Genomic DNA, 13,970 nt, shown 5'->3' with positions numbered 1-13,970 from the left:
ACACATATCAGATATCTTGCCTATCAGAAATTTGCATTATGATCCATAAAATTAGCAGAATTACAGTTATGAAGTAGCAACAAAAACAATTTTATGGCTGGTGATCACCACAGCATGAAGAACTGTATTAAAGGGCTGCAGCATTAGGAAGGTTGAGCATCACTGGTTTAAAAAAATTTGCAATAACATTTCACTTGAAGCCGGGCGGTGGTGGCGCACGCCTTTAATCCCAGCACTTGGGAGGCAGAGGCAGGCGGATTTCTGAGTTCGAGGCCAGCCTGGTCTACAGAGTGAGTTCCAGGACAGCCAGGACTACACAGAGAAACCCTGTCTCGAAAAAAAACAAAAACAAACAAACAAAAAAATTTCACTTGAAGCAGAATGTTCAAGTACTAATTAAATCTAAGATCACCTGCTCCAAGCTGCAAAACCAGAGATTTATGCAAACTTATAAAGGCTTTCTGACCTTAGGTGGAATCTCTGTTTCCTTAAAGTAAGCACTTCCTCCTTCAATGGAATAGCTCAAATTGGAATATCTACTGATATTGGATATTAACAGATATGCATTTGGCTCCTTTCTTGCCTGTTCTCTGCACTTTCTGCCCATTGCCTGTCAATACTTAAGGTTTTAGGTGAAAACAAAGAAAAGAACCACAAAAACAAAAAACAAAACAAAAACAGGCCCAACCAGGAAACCTAAAATGTCTTGCTCTGAATGCATCTTGTCAATAAGAACACCTCTTTTAAATAACACCCTCTATTCAAGCTTCATATATAATCCAAGAGTACCTCACTACAGTCGTACAGCCCTGCTGACTGGCTGGTCAGAGACTATCAGAAGCACTACAGTGAGAAACCATAGGCAGAACATATTAGATTAGGGTACTTGCCCACAGATGTTGGCTTTTCCTTTCCAGTTAAGACAGGGTTTTTGTTGTTGTTGTTGTTGTTTTGGTTTTTGGTGTTGAGGAAGACAGTATGACTTTGCAATGCAGATGCTGTCATGGAGGTCCTATGAGGTTAACATCACGGTGCTTACCTTGGATAATCTCATTCCCAGCACTGTGAGAGTCACTAACCCAGCACAGCAAACCAGAGCACTGGAGCTGGAGAGGCCCGAACTTGGGGGTATATTTCCATCTACCAAGCAATTCATTCCAGGCAGCTTACTAAGGCCAAAGTGTTCCTAAGAATGTTAAAAAAAAAAAAAAAAAAAAAAAAAAAAATGCCAGTAGTTATTTCAGTATTGGGCTCAAGAAGCAGCAGAAACTTCTATCTCTCCACAGAGGGGAAAAGTCTATGACAGACACAAAGCTTTTGCAGCAACTGGAGTAAATTATTACAGTGGGAGCTACACCTCCCATCTGATTTAATGGCTCAGCCCTCTCATCTGGGGATGAGTCCTCTGGAGAGGACTTTTTATTTTGTTCAACCAAAAGCTACTGATCCACTTACTAAATTGCCTTAAATGATTTTTCTTTGAATATCAACTGATTTGAACAAGTGTAGAAAAACCATGAAGTAATTACAATTCAAGTTGCCCAGAGAGGCAGAAAATCCCTAGTGATGGGGAGCAGGCTGAGCTTTGGCCCTCCAGCATCTTGTCTAAAGTCTAACCCAACAGCAGCTGTTTCCAGGGTATCTGGCCTCGGGAGGCTCTCTGTAGAAAAAGAGCTCCAACTCTACCAACTCCATTTTTATCAAGAAAAACCTAAGCACTGGGAGGTTAAGAAACTTTCCAAAAATTACACAAAGAACACTTGAAGACCCAAGACTCTGAGATAGTCCCCATGCAAAGGATGATGGGAATGAGACCCAAGACTCTTGAGTCTCAGTTGACTTCTCCACTGCTATGAAAACTGAGGCCAACAATGTCTCCATGCTTAAATGCCTGCCAGCTATATTAGGAAATTCAGAGTTTTTACTGGAGTTATTAATGCAATTTAACCATCTAGTAGTTTTAAAGACAGCCTGACTAGAATTTATATGTAAACTATTTTGAAGGCCCCAAAGAAGCCAGGGACATTTTTACAAACATGAAAAACCAATCAAATTAGACTCTGGGTTAAAGGTAGAAATCTCTAATGTATTTGAACTGACCTGTAAGACCTAGATTAAGAGGTAATATCATATTATAATCTTCATTATTTAGGATTAAAATAAACCCAGCACTCCCTCCTCATCAAGGCAAAAAAAATGGTCTTCTTCAAAAATTTCTCAGATAATTCAAGACCAAAGTCTGAGAAACTATTACATTACCTAATTACACATTTCATCATACATATTCTTCTAGAGAGAAATTTCAATAAGCAAGTTAGACTAGCCAAAGGAACAAAACGCTGCAAATAAAAACTGCTTTTGTCCTTAATTTTTTGTCTTTTTTTTTCTTCCTTGGCAAAAGTTATGCACCACAAAAGAAAAGATTCAGTTGGATGTACCTCCTGATTCCAAATCTAAAAATCTCCTTCCAGAAACACAAACAAATTATACACTGAAGACGTGCTGTTGCCAACGCCCCTCTGTACAGAACATCAGGCAGCCCACTCAAAAGCAGCAGGCCTTGGGGAACGCTATATATTTAACCATAAACTGATCCACAGACTGTCTTGGACGTGAATCATACTTACAAACTTAGCACGCAATGTTTAAGTTCAACAGTAACAGCAGACTGAAAAACACAAATGTGTTGTGCCAAACATTGCAGTAGCTTTATCCCAAAAGGATAACATGTTCAATTTCACATAAACAGACTATCCCTTGGAACTTTCTAGAATTTAATTTGAAGGTTTCTGGACTGGCTAACACTGAAATTACTTTTCTGCCAAAAGGTCATTGAACAAACCTGTGTTTTTGCACATAAGTTATCAAACTGAAGAGGAAGGTTTTAAGCCCCTATCCAAAATAATACAAAAATATACTATGTATATATACATATATACATATGAGAGAGAGAGAGAGAGAGAAAGAGAGAAAGAGATGTCACTTTACTATATGGTACAAACAGGCATGTTGTTGCAAGCAAGGTCAGATTGCATTTGCCTGACCAATGCTTCCAAATACTCTAATTCTCACTAATATGAATGGCAATCCAAATGATTTGAAGATTTAAAACAGGCCAATAACTTTTCCCAGAAGTTATTACCATGTGTCTAGAAAAAAAAAACCACATTCTCAAGAAATGAATGCTGTACTCCTAGGCCAGACCTCCATGACAGCAGCCCAGGACTACACATCCCAAGTTACCCTGACAGGCTTCTATAAGACTATATCACTGAGTCCTAAGCTGCTCGTGACAATTTCAGATAGGACCCCCAGGCCACTTGGATCATAAGCTCTCAAAAAAAAAAAAAAAAAAAAAAAAAAAAAGACAGAAAACTAGTTTCCTTTTGAGTCACGAAGACAAAAAAAAAATCTTAATATCTTAATCTATGATGTGTTACAAGACTCACTACAACTAAAATAATTATTGACTAAATGTTAATTTAAAAAACAAAAGTTAAGGGGCTGGAGAGATGGTTCAGTGGTTAAGAGCATCTGTTGTTCTTACAGAGGACCTGGGTTCAATTTCCACGTGGCAGCTAAAAACAGTTTGTGGCCTCCGTGGGTACCAGGCACCCACGTGATGCACAGACACATGCAGGCAAAGCACCCACAGGCATAAAATAAGTAGATTTTTTTTTTAATTATTAGAAAATAAAATTAAGGGGCTAGAGAGATGGCTCTGTGGTTAAGAGCACTGACTGCTCTTTCAGAGGTCCTGAGTTCAATTTCCAGCACCCACATGGTGGCTCACAACCATCTGTAATGGGATCTGATGCTCTCTTCTGGTGTGTTTGAGGACAGCTACAGTGTATTCATATACATAAAATAAATTTAAAAAATAGGCCCCTCTCTTATCCTATAAAAAAAGAAAAGAAAAGAAAATTAAGAACACAAAAAGAGCCGGGCGGTGGTGGTGCACGCCTTTAATCCTAGCACTTGGGAGGCAGAGGCAGGTGGATTTCTGAGTTCGAGGTCAGCCTGGTCTACAGAGTGAGTTCCAGGACAGCCAGGGCTACACAGAAAAACCCTGTCTCAAAAAAAAAAAAAAAAAAAAAAAAAAAAAAAACAAAAAACAAAACACAAAAAGAAACACAGGAGTGGTTCTGAAAACAGCAAGTACTGGTTTTCTCTCTGTGCTTCCTACTCTCCTCCTCATTGTGAGAGAAAGTGGAAATATCCCACGGCCCTACTCTTACACACAGCACTGAAGTTTTGACACTGACTAAGTCAACGTTTCTGGGAAACTACTCACAGTAATACCTTCAATACAACCCTTTTATTCTCACCTGGACAAGCAGTAACAATGCTGGCTGCCATTCCCAAATGCCTAAGGGCCCAGCAAAGTGACGCCCTGCAGTCACTGTATTGAAAAGCAGTGACAACATTTCATAGATAAAGCCAAGATTGAACTTAAACTAGCAAAGCTGGATCGCGCCCATATTCAAACCCATGGCTGCTCAGTGCTAAGTTCTACTCTAGTACTCTCCTGTACACCGCAAGAACAGAATGTAAATACTAGGACAATCTCTCTTCAAGGTGTATTTAATGATACAGAGCCTGTTAAATGAAAGACCTTGACCACCCCTGTGAACACAACCCAGAGACAATCAAATCTCCCCCACCCCATCCCCTGAAACAGAAGTCAACAAAGTTAAGATGAGCATCAATACTAAAAGGAGACCAAAAACATGGCAGAATTAACCTGGAAAAGAAATGTGACTGTAATCTCAATGGCTAGTAGGTGTCGATTTACCTGAATTCCCTTAAATCCACATAGGAAGTAGTTGTGCCATAGCGGTTTGGTCTTGTCAATACAGATGCTATCAGTACTGAAGTCTCTGAAAAAAACAAGACACATTAATTTAAGTCTGTATGCCTTCAGAGGAAAAAAAAAAATCAATGGCTGACTGCTGCCCTCTTGTGACAGGCCAACAATACCGAGTCTCCTTTTCAATTTACTTAAATGTGTATCTCACAGCTTCCAACAGTGAACACCTCCAGATGCTAAAAACTAGGAGAGGAAATTATAGTAGCCTTGCTGACTAATCTACCTCTACCTGCCCCTTTTTATTTCCAGAAACAGACATCCTTTAGCATAATCTACATTCATTTTCTCTTTCATGCTTCTTAGCTGGTATAAACCACATGAATGCTTTTCCCTCTGCGCCTGCTGCCAGGCAGATCCCCAGTTGAAACGGAAGTACTCCAAGTTCTCTTATCTCCATGTTCTCTGACATCCATCTAATTTGACCATCTGTATGATTTCAGAAAAATAAATAACCAAACAAAATTTATTTTAAAGAGTCATGACCCATCGTGAGTCTACACTAATATGAAGTTACAAGTGAATAAGCAGCTAAATGAAGAAAAGAGGAAATTACTTTTCATAATAAAATGCCAAGCTCAGTGAGATGCTAGCCTGATCCCTAGAACCCACATGAAGACAGAATTGACCCCACAAAGCTGTCCTTTGACTTCCACAAATGTGCTATAGAATGTATACCACGCATGTTCATCATACAGAGAGAGAGAGAGAGAGAGAGAGAGAATTAATAAAATATGCCAATTAACCAATATCAAAGAAATAATGAAAATTAAAAAGTACTGCATGTGAAGTCCATGCTAATCTAAAGTAAAAACTTCATGAAAACAAGATATTTACATAGTATCTACACATTACCTCAGTATCACCAGCAGCCACTTATTAATTGGAAGAAGAAAATAGGAATTTTATGTTAGAAAGTTACTACTTTGGCAGGTTGGTCTGCGTCTCTGAATTCCTCAGAAAAGCCTAACTCTCCTGTCCTCCTACCTCCGTTCCACACGTGCCTTCCCTAACACTTTGGGGAGCCTAACTCTCCTGTCCTCCTACCTCCGTTCCACACGTGCCTTCCCTAACACTTTGGGCTTCCCTCCTCCTTCATTTTCTATTTTCTGGACTCAAAGCATCATGCTGGCTCTTCTTTAAAGGTTGGTAGAGTTCAGGGGTTGTAGGCCTGAACTGTTTGTAGTATTTCTATTAATCCTTGAGCATTTCATACAATGTATTTTGATCATATTCATCTCCTCACACGTGTCCATAACTCATCCCAGGTCCACCCTCACCTCCTCAGTCCCACCTAATTTTGTGTCCTTTTTTTTAATAACCCACCAAGTCCAGTTTGTGCTTCCCATATACTCAATGGTGTGGGGGCCATTCATGGAGCGCAGTCAACCTACCATGGGCCATATCCTTAACGAAAATTGACACTTTTCCCCCCAGAAACCATCAGATGTCTTCAGTTAGGGGGAGGGGCTCACCCCTCCAATCCATGCTCAAATATTGACTAGCTTCACCCTATAGAGGTGTGCTACTGTGTGCTCCTGAGCATGGCAGTCCTCTCACATCCAGATGATACCAGTTCACTCCAGTCCTCTCCAGCATCTTGCTCTTCCAGTCTCCCTGCCCTCTCTTCTGCCATGGTCCTTGGGTAGGGAAGTGTGATGTAAATGTTCCATTTGTAACTATCCACTGGCACTATTCTCTGCACTTTGATCATCTGTAAGTTTCTGCATTATCCAAGATAATCTCAGGGGACCACTGCGGTTACCCCTATATATTAGACCACTATTCCACCCACGGACATATCTTTCCACACCAGTAGTTCACAGGGATGGCAGCTGGGTAAGACTGTTGAGTGTTTTCCCCTAGTGTCCTACACAGCATCTCCTGCAACCGTGAAAGTTCTCCAACAGGGAGGAAGTTTCCTGGTCAGAACCAATGTTATTTCTGTCTTGTGACAAGTATGCTGTATCTTCAGCAACAGTCCTTTTCAAAGCCTGGATTTTTTTAATTGAAAATGTTTTTTGTTTAGTTGATGTTTTTCTGTTGTTTTGTTTTTAGTTGTTGCTTGAATCTCATTGTTTGTTTAATCTCTGTAAGACAACTTCATCCAGATTTAATATGGTAGATTATATGCACCTAGAAATTCATTCCTTTCAGATTTTCCAACATCATAGAATATAAGAGCTCTAAAATATATTGAAACAATTTCCTGAATTTCATAGGTATCTACTGCCATGTCTCCCTTTTCATCTCTTACTTCATTAATCTGGGCCTTTGTTCTTTCTTTCAGCTAGTTTGGCTAAGAGTTTATTGATCTTGTTCATTGTTTCAAAGAATTGACTCTTTGTTTCATTAATTCATTATATTTTTAAATTTTTATTTAATTAGTTTCTTCCTTAATTGTAATTATTTCTTTCAATCTACTGATTTTTGATGGGGCTTGTTCTTGTTCTTCCAAAGCCCTAAGGTGAATTATTAAGTTAATAATTTGAGAACTGATCTTTTTAATTAATTTATTGATTGATTTCTCTCTCTCTGTGTGTGTGTGTGTGTTTGTCCACATATCATAGCATGTGTGACATCAAAGGCTGGTGGGAGTCAGTCCTCACCCTCTACTACATGGGTCCCAGAGACTGATCTTGGGTTGTCAGGTTTGCTAGCACATCCTTTTACTCACTAAGCCATTTCCCTGGCCTGTCTCTGATTTTAATATGCACTTATAACTATAATCTTCCCTCCTAGGGCTGCTTTCATCTATCTCCTAACTGCATTAGTTAAAATCCAAGCACACTATGCTAGTTTGGCAGTGTACAGTAGTGACATCAAACACCTCTGGTTGCTCTCCCAGTTAATAGCTCACTCAGCAAAATATAGAAAGTTCCTGGGCTAAGGAATTATGTTCTAAATCACACACTCATCTCTACCACATTCAAGTCCCACTTGATTATTGCAAATACTTCAACTAATAGAATATAGCTGTAAAACAAAACAAAAAACCTGCAAATAACACCAAATGCATAAAATCCAATGCAGTAACATAAGAAACACACACACACAAAACAAGGTAATACCTCGAAAAAGTATTAATCTTACAATAATGGCATCTGGTGTGAGTAAGATGATAAATGTTGGTAGAGTTTCAGAAAAGTGAACACTTCTGAACTGTTGGCAGGAATGTGATTTGATGCAACCATTATGGAAAACAGTGTGTTGTTTCTTCAAAGAACTAAAAACAGAACTAGCATATCATCCAGGAATCCTTCTGTTTGGTGTATACACTCAAGGAAAATGAAATCAGCATCTCGGAGAAACATCTGCTGTTCCCATGTTCGCTGTCAGCTTACTCAGTGACCAAGATATAGAAACAGAATGACTATATAAAATGTGACAATTATATCTTCTTCTGTAATTTGCAAATCAAATACATAATATAATCATGCAATTTAATAACAGGGATATAGTTTATGAAACTTATAATTAGCTAATATTGTCATTGTATAAACAATATAGAGTATAGCATACTTATACAGACATAGATGGTATAGCCTACTACACACATATGTATTTGGGATATTCACCGTTACAAACATATACAGCATGCTATTATACTTGTGGTGGTTTAATGTAAATACCACCCCCCCATTTCAATTCCAGTTGATGAACTGTTGGAAGGATTAGGAGGTATAGCCTTATATGGCCTTGGAGGAGGTGTGGCTTTGAGTTTTCAAAAGCTTATGTCAGGTCCAATGTCTCTCCACCCCAGACCCCCAATCTGCTGCTTGTAGATCAGAATGTAAAGTTCTCAGCTACTTCTCCAGGACCATGCCTGCTTTCATGGCCCCACACTCCCTGCATTTTCAGTTTAGCCCTACGAAACTGTAAGCAAGCCCTTAATTAAATACTTTAATATGCCTTGGTCAAGGCATATTACAACACAACAGTGACTAAGGCAATACTGAACACAGTAGCTGGCTATAACACAATGGTAGTATTTGTGTATCTGAACTATCCAAACAAAAAGTTTAAGCAGTTGAAACCAGCACACTTAACATAAAGGGGACACACAGGACAGAAAGTTGTAGGCAAGTGAATGAATGTGGAGGCCAAGGATACTACTGCACATGACTCTAGATTTTATAAACAAGCATTTATAAGCATTTTAATTGTTGAAATGTTTAACCCTTTTGTAGTAAGTAATCCTTGGCTTAAAATGCAAACACTATAAGTAGCAGCAGTTTTTCAGCCCCATATATGAGCTTTTCCCATGGAGCCGTCACCCTATATGTGAGCCATCACTCACCAAAATACTGTTCTGTGGTACCAGGCTGTACAAGTAAAACTTATGCAGAAAAAGCAAAGCTGGTTCAGCATTGAAAAATCCACCAAAGTAACCCACCATATGTTTAAAGATGACCATGATGACTGAACAGATACTTAATACAATTCAATACACATAAGTGATCTCTTAACATTATAGAAAATTAAACACTTAAACTTGAGAAAGAGAATGTACTAGAAACATTTATTTTACCTCATACTGTGTTATACTGAGACTAAGGCTTTGGAGAAAACGGACAACACAACATAAAACCATCGATCTTAAACCTACCGAGGGATACAGGTATGTAAGCAATGATTGTGTAGCATGGTAAGATTCTCTGACAAGAGAATTAGGCAGTGCCATAATATTGAAGGACAGATTGCATACAGGTGACCTTATTGAAACAGTAATCTCAGCAGATAATCAGTAATGTCTGGGCAAGAACAAAATTATTTTCATGTTTGTATAACTGAAAACTTGAAACAGTGTCTGGTATATTGCAACTCTCCAGTTAAAGCTTCCTTTTTTACACTTATTTATTAATTCATATATTTATTTACTGTGTATGTGTGAGAAAGAGTGTGGGCATGCATATATATATATATATATATATATATAGAGAGAGAGAGAGAGAGAGAGAGAGAGAGAGAGAGAATATTCTATACTACACACATATTCTGTACCTACCAGCAATTCTAAATACTCACGGATACAAAGGGTCTGTATTGGCCAGTTGGAGAGTGTGTGTTTTCACAGGTTCCACTGCTATTAGCATGTCTTGTTCCACAGCCATGGGAATAACGGAATATCCACAGTAATCTATGTGCTCGCCTAGACAAGAGAGAAAGCAGGTTTTATCCGTGTTAGCATAAGAAAGAAAAGAAACTCAACTAAGTTCTGTGAACAACAGTTGCTGGAGAGAAGCAAGGCTTCCAGGGAGCTTCAGGGCTGACTGAATAGAAACTCAATGACTGTAGAGTCTGGGAAGTTGTAAGTCAGGTGATCTCAAACATCCTTAGCCCCCTTAGTAGGCACTCATTACATACTGCTCTATGTATCTTTGCAGCTACTTGGTAAATCCTTTGGGATATGAGAGCAAACCCTCTAGCCTCCACCAACCAAAGGCTAGAGCAATGCTACCAGGTAACATCTGCCACCTAGAACTGAGGCTTCTCTACATTGCTGTCACCCACCTGCCTGATGTTTTCAGTGATGTATCTGAAAAGTGTCTTCTTGTGTGGTTTCCTTGTTCTGTTAATATAAAAACTCTCAAGGGTGTTTCCATGTTGGACTGTGAGGTTAGAGTAAACTGTATCTGTTTTCAAGCCACATCACTCATAGTTGGCTCCAAAATAAATTCTTATCCCCTTTCAGGTGAAAAGCTATGAATCTTGCATGGACAGTTAACATACAGGAAAAATATGTCCATGGTTTAATAGAAAATAAAACACTATGGGTGGACAGATACTCAGTTTTTTTTTTTTTTTTACCAAACATTTTATGTCAGAAATTTCTGCTAACCATAGTAATTAGTTTGATTTTGTTAATTTGGAGGCTTCTTTGTATCTTAAACTTGTTTTTCCAATTTTATAATTTTTTAATTGACAATAATCATTTTCCAAATTTATATCATGTGACATGCTATAAATTGTCAAGCTGGTTAACGTCTCACTGGGGTTAAGAAGCTGTTTATTTTCCTGGTACAGACTTTCATATCTCTTCATTCCTTTGGCAGATCTTAACCAGCAAGGAAACACGAAATTAGAAGGTGACAATTCAGCCTCATAATTCTATTTTTCTCACACAAATTGTTACAGCTGACAAGGCTTTTGCTTCTGGGTTGATATTCTCGTAAGAACAAGATAATAAAGGCTTTTAAGGTTTAACAATCCCAGGGGAACTCATTTACAGTTACCTTTCTACCCAATTACTAAGAGAATAGGAATATGAACCGAGTAGGAAACACATGTTGAAATCTGAGGAGAGAGCATCCATTCTGCTGGAAGACTACAGCATGATGGCAGCCTGCTGAGAGGGAAAACCCTTTCCTTTGTCAAAAATGTATTTAACAACAACAATAACAACAACAAAAAAAACACCCAAAGACAAACAAATCCATCCCAAGTGAGGGTCACTGAGGGAGCAGGAGCTCTTTCCTGGGGATGAAGGATAACAAATCTATTATTTTCTTCTCAGTAGTTAAAATGCCCTCCATTCACTCTCCCTAAGCAATGAGTCTATTCCAAGGACTTCAATTCTTAGCTACAGGCCATGGACCTAATGTGTTATCTTCAGCTCCATGTCTCTATCAATGCACATCAAAGGCACACATCCAAATACCTTTCTTTGAAAAGTCACCTGCTCTACAGACAAGGTAACTATCCAAAACAAAGGAAACACTAGACTGAAACTCAGTCTGAGAAGTTGCCAAAAGCCCAGCTGAGCATGAAAAGGAGGGGAAAAAAACCACCTTTCTCTGTTTTCTCTCCTTGGGAAATACATTCTAAATAAAGTATAAGACTTATCTTGGTGCCTGGCAGTGGTGGCACACGTGTTTAATCCCAGCACTTGGGAAGCAGAGGCAGGCGGATTTCTGAGTTCGAGGCCAGCCTGGTCCACAGAGTGAGTTCCAGGACAGCCAGGGCTATACAGAGAAACCCTATCTCGGAAAAACCAAAAAAGAAAAAGAAAAAAAAAAAAAAAGACTTATCTTGGAGGAAATTTTATGAAGTCTGCTGGGAAGCCATACACAAGAGATTAAAGAAGAAACTGTGACTATGTCTGCTGTAAACTTGAAATCCTGTGACTACCTACTCCTCTCCACTGGGAGACACTCAAGCTCCTGGTCACACCAGGGGAAACCTAGAAATAACTTCATGTACAATAAAAGAAAATGGCTAAGTAAATTACAAAATACCATCTTAATAGAATAGTCTAAAACATTAAAATAATAATTATAACCTCTTCAGAAGTGTAAGAAAATATTTATGATATATTAAACTCACAAATAAGTTGGTATACAATCTAAAACTGTATCCACCATTATACATTATACATTTGTTTTGTTTTGTTTTGTTTTGTTTTGTTTTGTTTTTCGAGACAGGGTTTCTCTGTATAGTCCTGGCTGTCCTGGAACTCACTCTGTAGACCAGACTGGCCTCAAATGCAGAAATCTGCCTGCCTCTGCCTCTGCCTCCCAAGTGCTGGGATTAAAGGCATGCACCACCACTGCCCAGCAACCATTATACATTTATGAAGACAGATTGATTGTACACAAAATTGCTAAAATCTGCTACTTAACACTAAAATGTAGAAAATCACAAAAAAAAAAAAAAAAAAAAAAAAAAAAGCAAAACACAAATACACCTAGAAAACCTGGAAAATACAAACCACCAGAGAAGTCAGGGAAAATTAAAAGAAGAAATTCAGAATACCTATTAGGTTGACTCTTCCTGGGGCTCGAACATAAAACTTGGGTGTGGACCCAAACTTAGAGTTGAATTTCTCTTTTATTTTCAGCAATCTGAAAAACACGAGTGGAATATCTCAAAATAGCATATATCAGAAAATCCATGCAGGAGTAGAAGCAGACAGAGTGCACGTGCAGGTAACACATACACACACATAGACACACACACACACCACACACACATATGCAAACATGCACATTTTCCAGGAGTAAAAGGACACACCATAATGACAGAGACATTCAGACATCACTATTGGAAGAGACTCAAGCTGGCTCCTGGAAATCTGAAGTAAACCAAAAATCTGTTTACACTGATGTCTTTGGTGTTTGTGCTTCCAGACCCATTCTCTCATCCCTCCAAAAACACCATCACTGGTCCTGTCTTGCCACTCCGCTCTGCACCCCCTTCACCTCTCTTTCTCCATACCTTAGCTCTTCATAACATGACTCTACAAGACTCAGAAACTCCAGTATCCTCTACTATCTGTCTCATAAACTCATATTTTCTAGTCCAAATTCTCAAAGTCTATGTTTGGAAGTTTAAATCCTGTATTCATCCTGTTCCCATTGTTTGGGTCAAATAAGGTCACTTATTTTAGTATGGGTATGATCACTCAGACCCACTCATTCAGCAGCAGCTCTGGTTACAACAGAGACCTCAGCAGGAACTGATCATTAACTCCCCTAACATCCACTCAAAAAGTGGGTACTGGGTTTAAAGGTTCTCTCTCTACTCAGTATGTGAAAGGGCCTGGGCTTGGTCTCCAGCATGGAAAAAACAAAAATTAAAAAGAAAAAAAAACCTGGACCACAGATGTATGTGGACAAGATGGCTACTTAAATCTGATTCTCTATACACATCTTGCAGAATATATAAAATTTCACAAGAAGTAAGTCTTCAGTGTAACTAGAGAACATAGAATATCAAACTTTACCAATAATTTAAGTAGAAAGGGGGGAAAAGCAAGAAAGGACAGAGTGGGGGAGGAAGGGAAGGAGGGAGGGAAAGAGGGAAGGAAGGAGGAGGGAGGGAGGGAAAGTAGAAGGGAGGAAGGAAAGGTAGGAGGGATCCACTTACAGCACTTCTCTATGGTTCTGTCTTAGTTCCTGCCTTGGCTTCTCTCAATGATGGGTTGTTACCTATAAGCCGAATAAAGTGCTCCCTCCCAACACAAACACACTCCAAAATAAATATTAAAAAAAAAAAAAAAAAAAAAAAAGAATCTACCAAATGTGAGGATGGAAAACCAGAGAGGAATGAGCATACTAGCTGCTAAATAGGCAAGAAGGAACTGTTACACGATCAATTAAAA

General features: G+C 38.8%; 1 protein-coding gene across 3 annotated transcripts in view; it reads right to left on the bottom strand.

The window, feature by feature from the left end:
* Galk2 (galactokinase 2) overlaps positions 1-13,970 on the bottom strand; it is a 106,015-nt gene that overhangs the window by 77,857 nt on the left and 14,188 nt on the right. For all 3 annotated transcript variants that reach the window (XM_076929681.1, XM_034495025.2, XM_076929682.1), the window contains exons 2-5: positions 12,623-12,711; positions 9,896-10,019; positions 4,796-4,880; positions 1,040-1,186 (exon numbers count right to left, since the gene is read on the bottom strand). In XM_076929681.1, the coding sequence (XP_076785796.1) occupies positions 1,040-1,186; positions 4,796-4,880; positions 9,896-10,019; positions 12,623-12,711 (445 nt within the window). The remainder of the gene's footprint in view (positions 1-1,039; positions 1,187-4,795; positions 4,881-9,895; positions 10,020-12,622; positions 12,712-13,970) is intronic.

Source organism: Arvicanthis niloticus, chromosome 2 (genome assembly GCF_011762505.2).
Source record: "Arvicanthis niloticus isolate mArvNil1 chromosome 2, mArvNil1.pat.X, whole genome shotgun sequence".
NCBI lineage: Eukaryota > Metazoa > Chordata > Mammalia > Rodentia > Muridae > Arvicanthis > Arvicanthis niloticus.
This window is presented reverse-complemented; position numbering and strand designations above follow the sequence as displayed.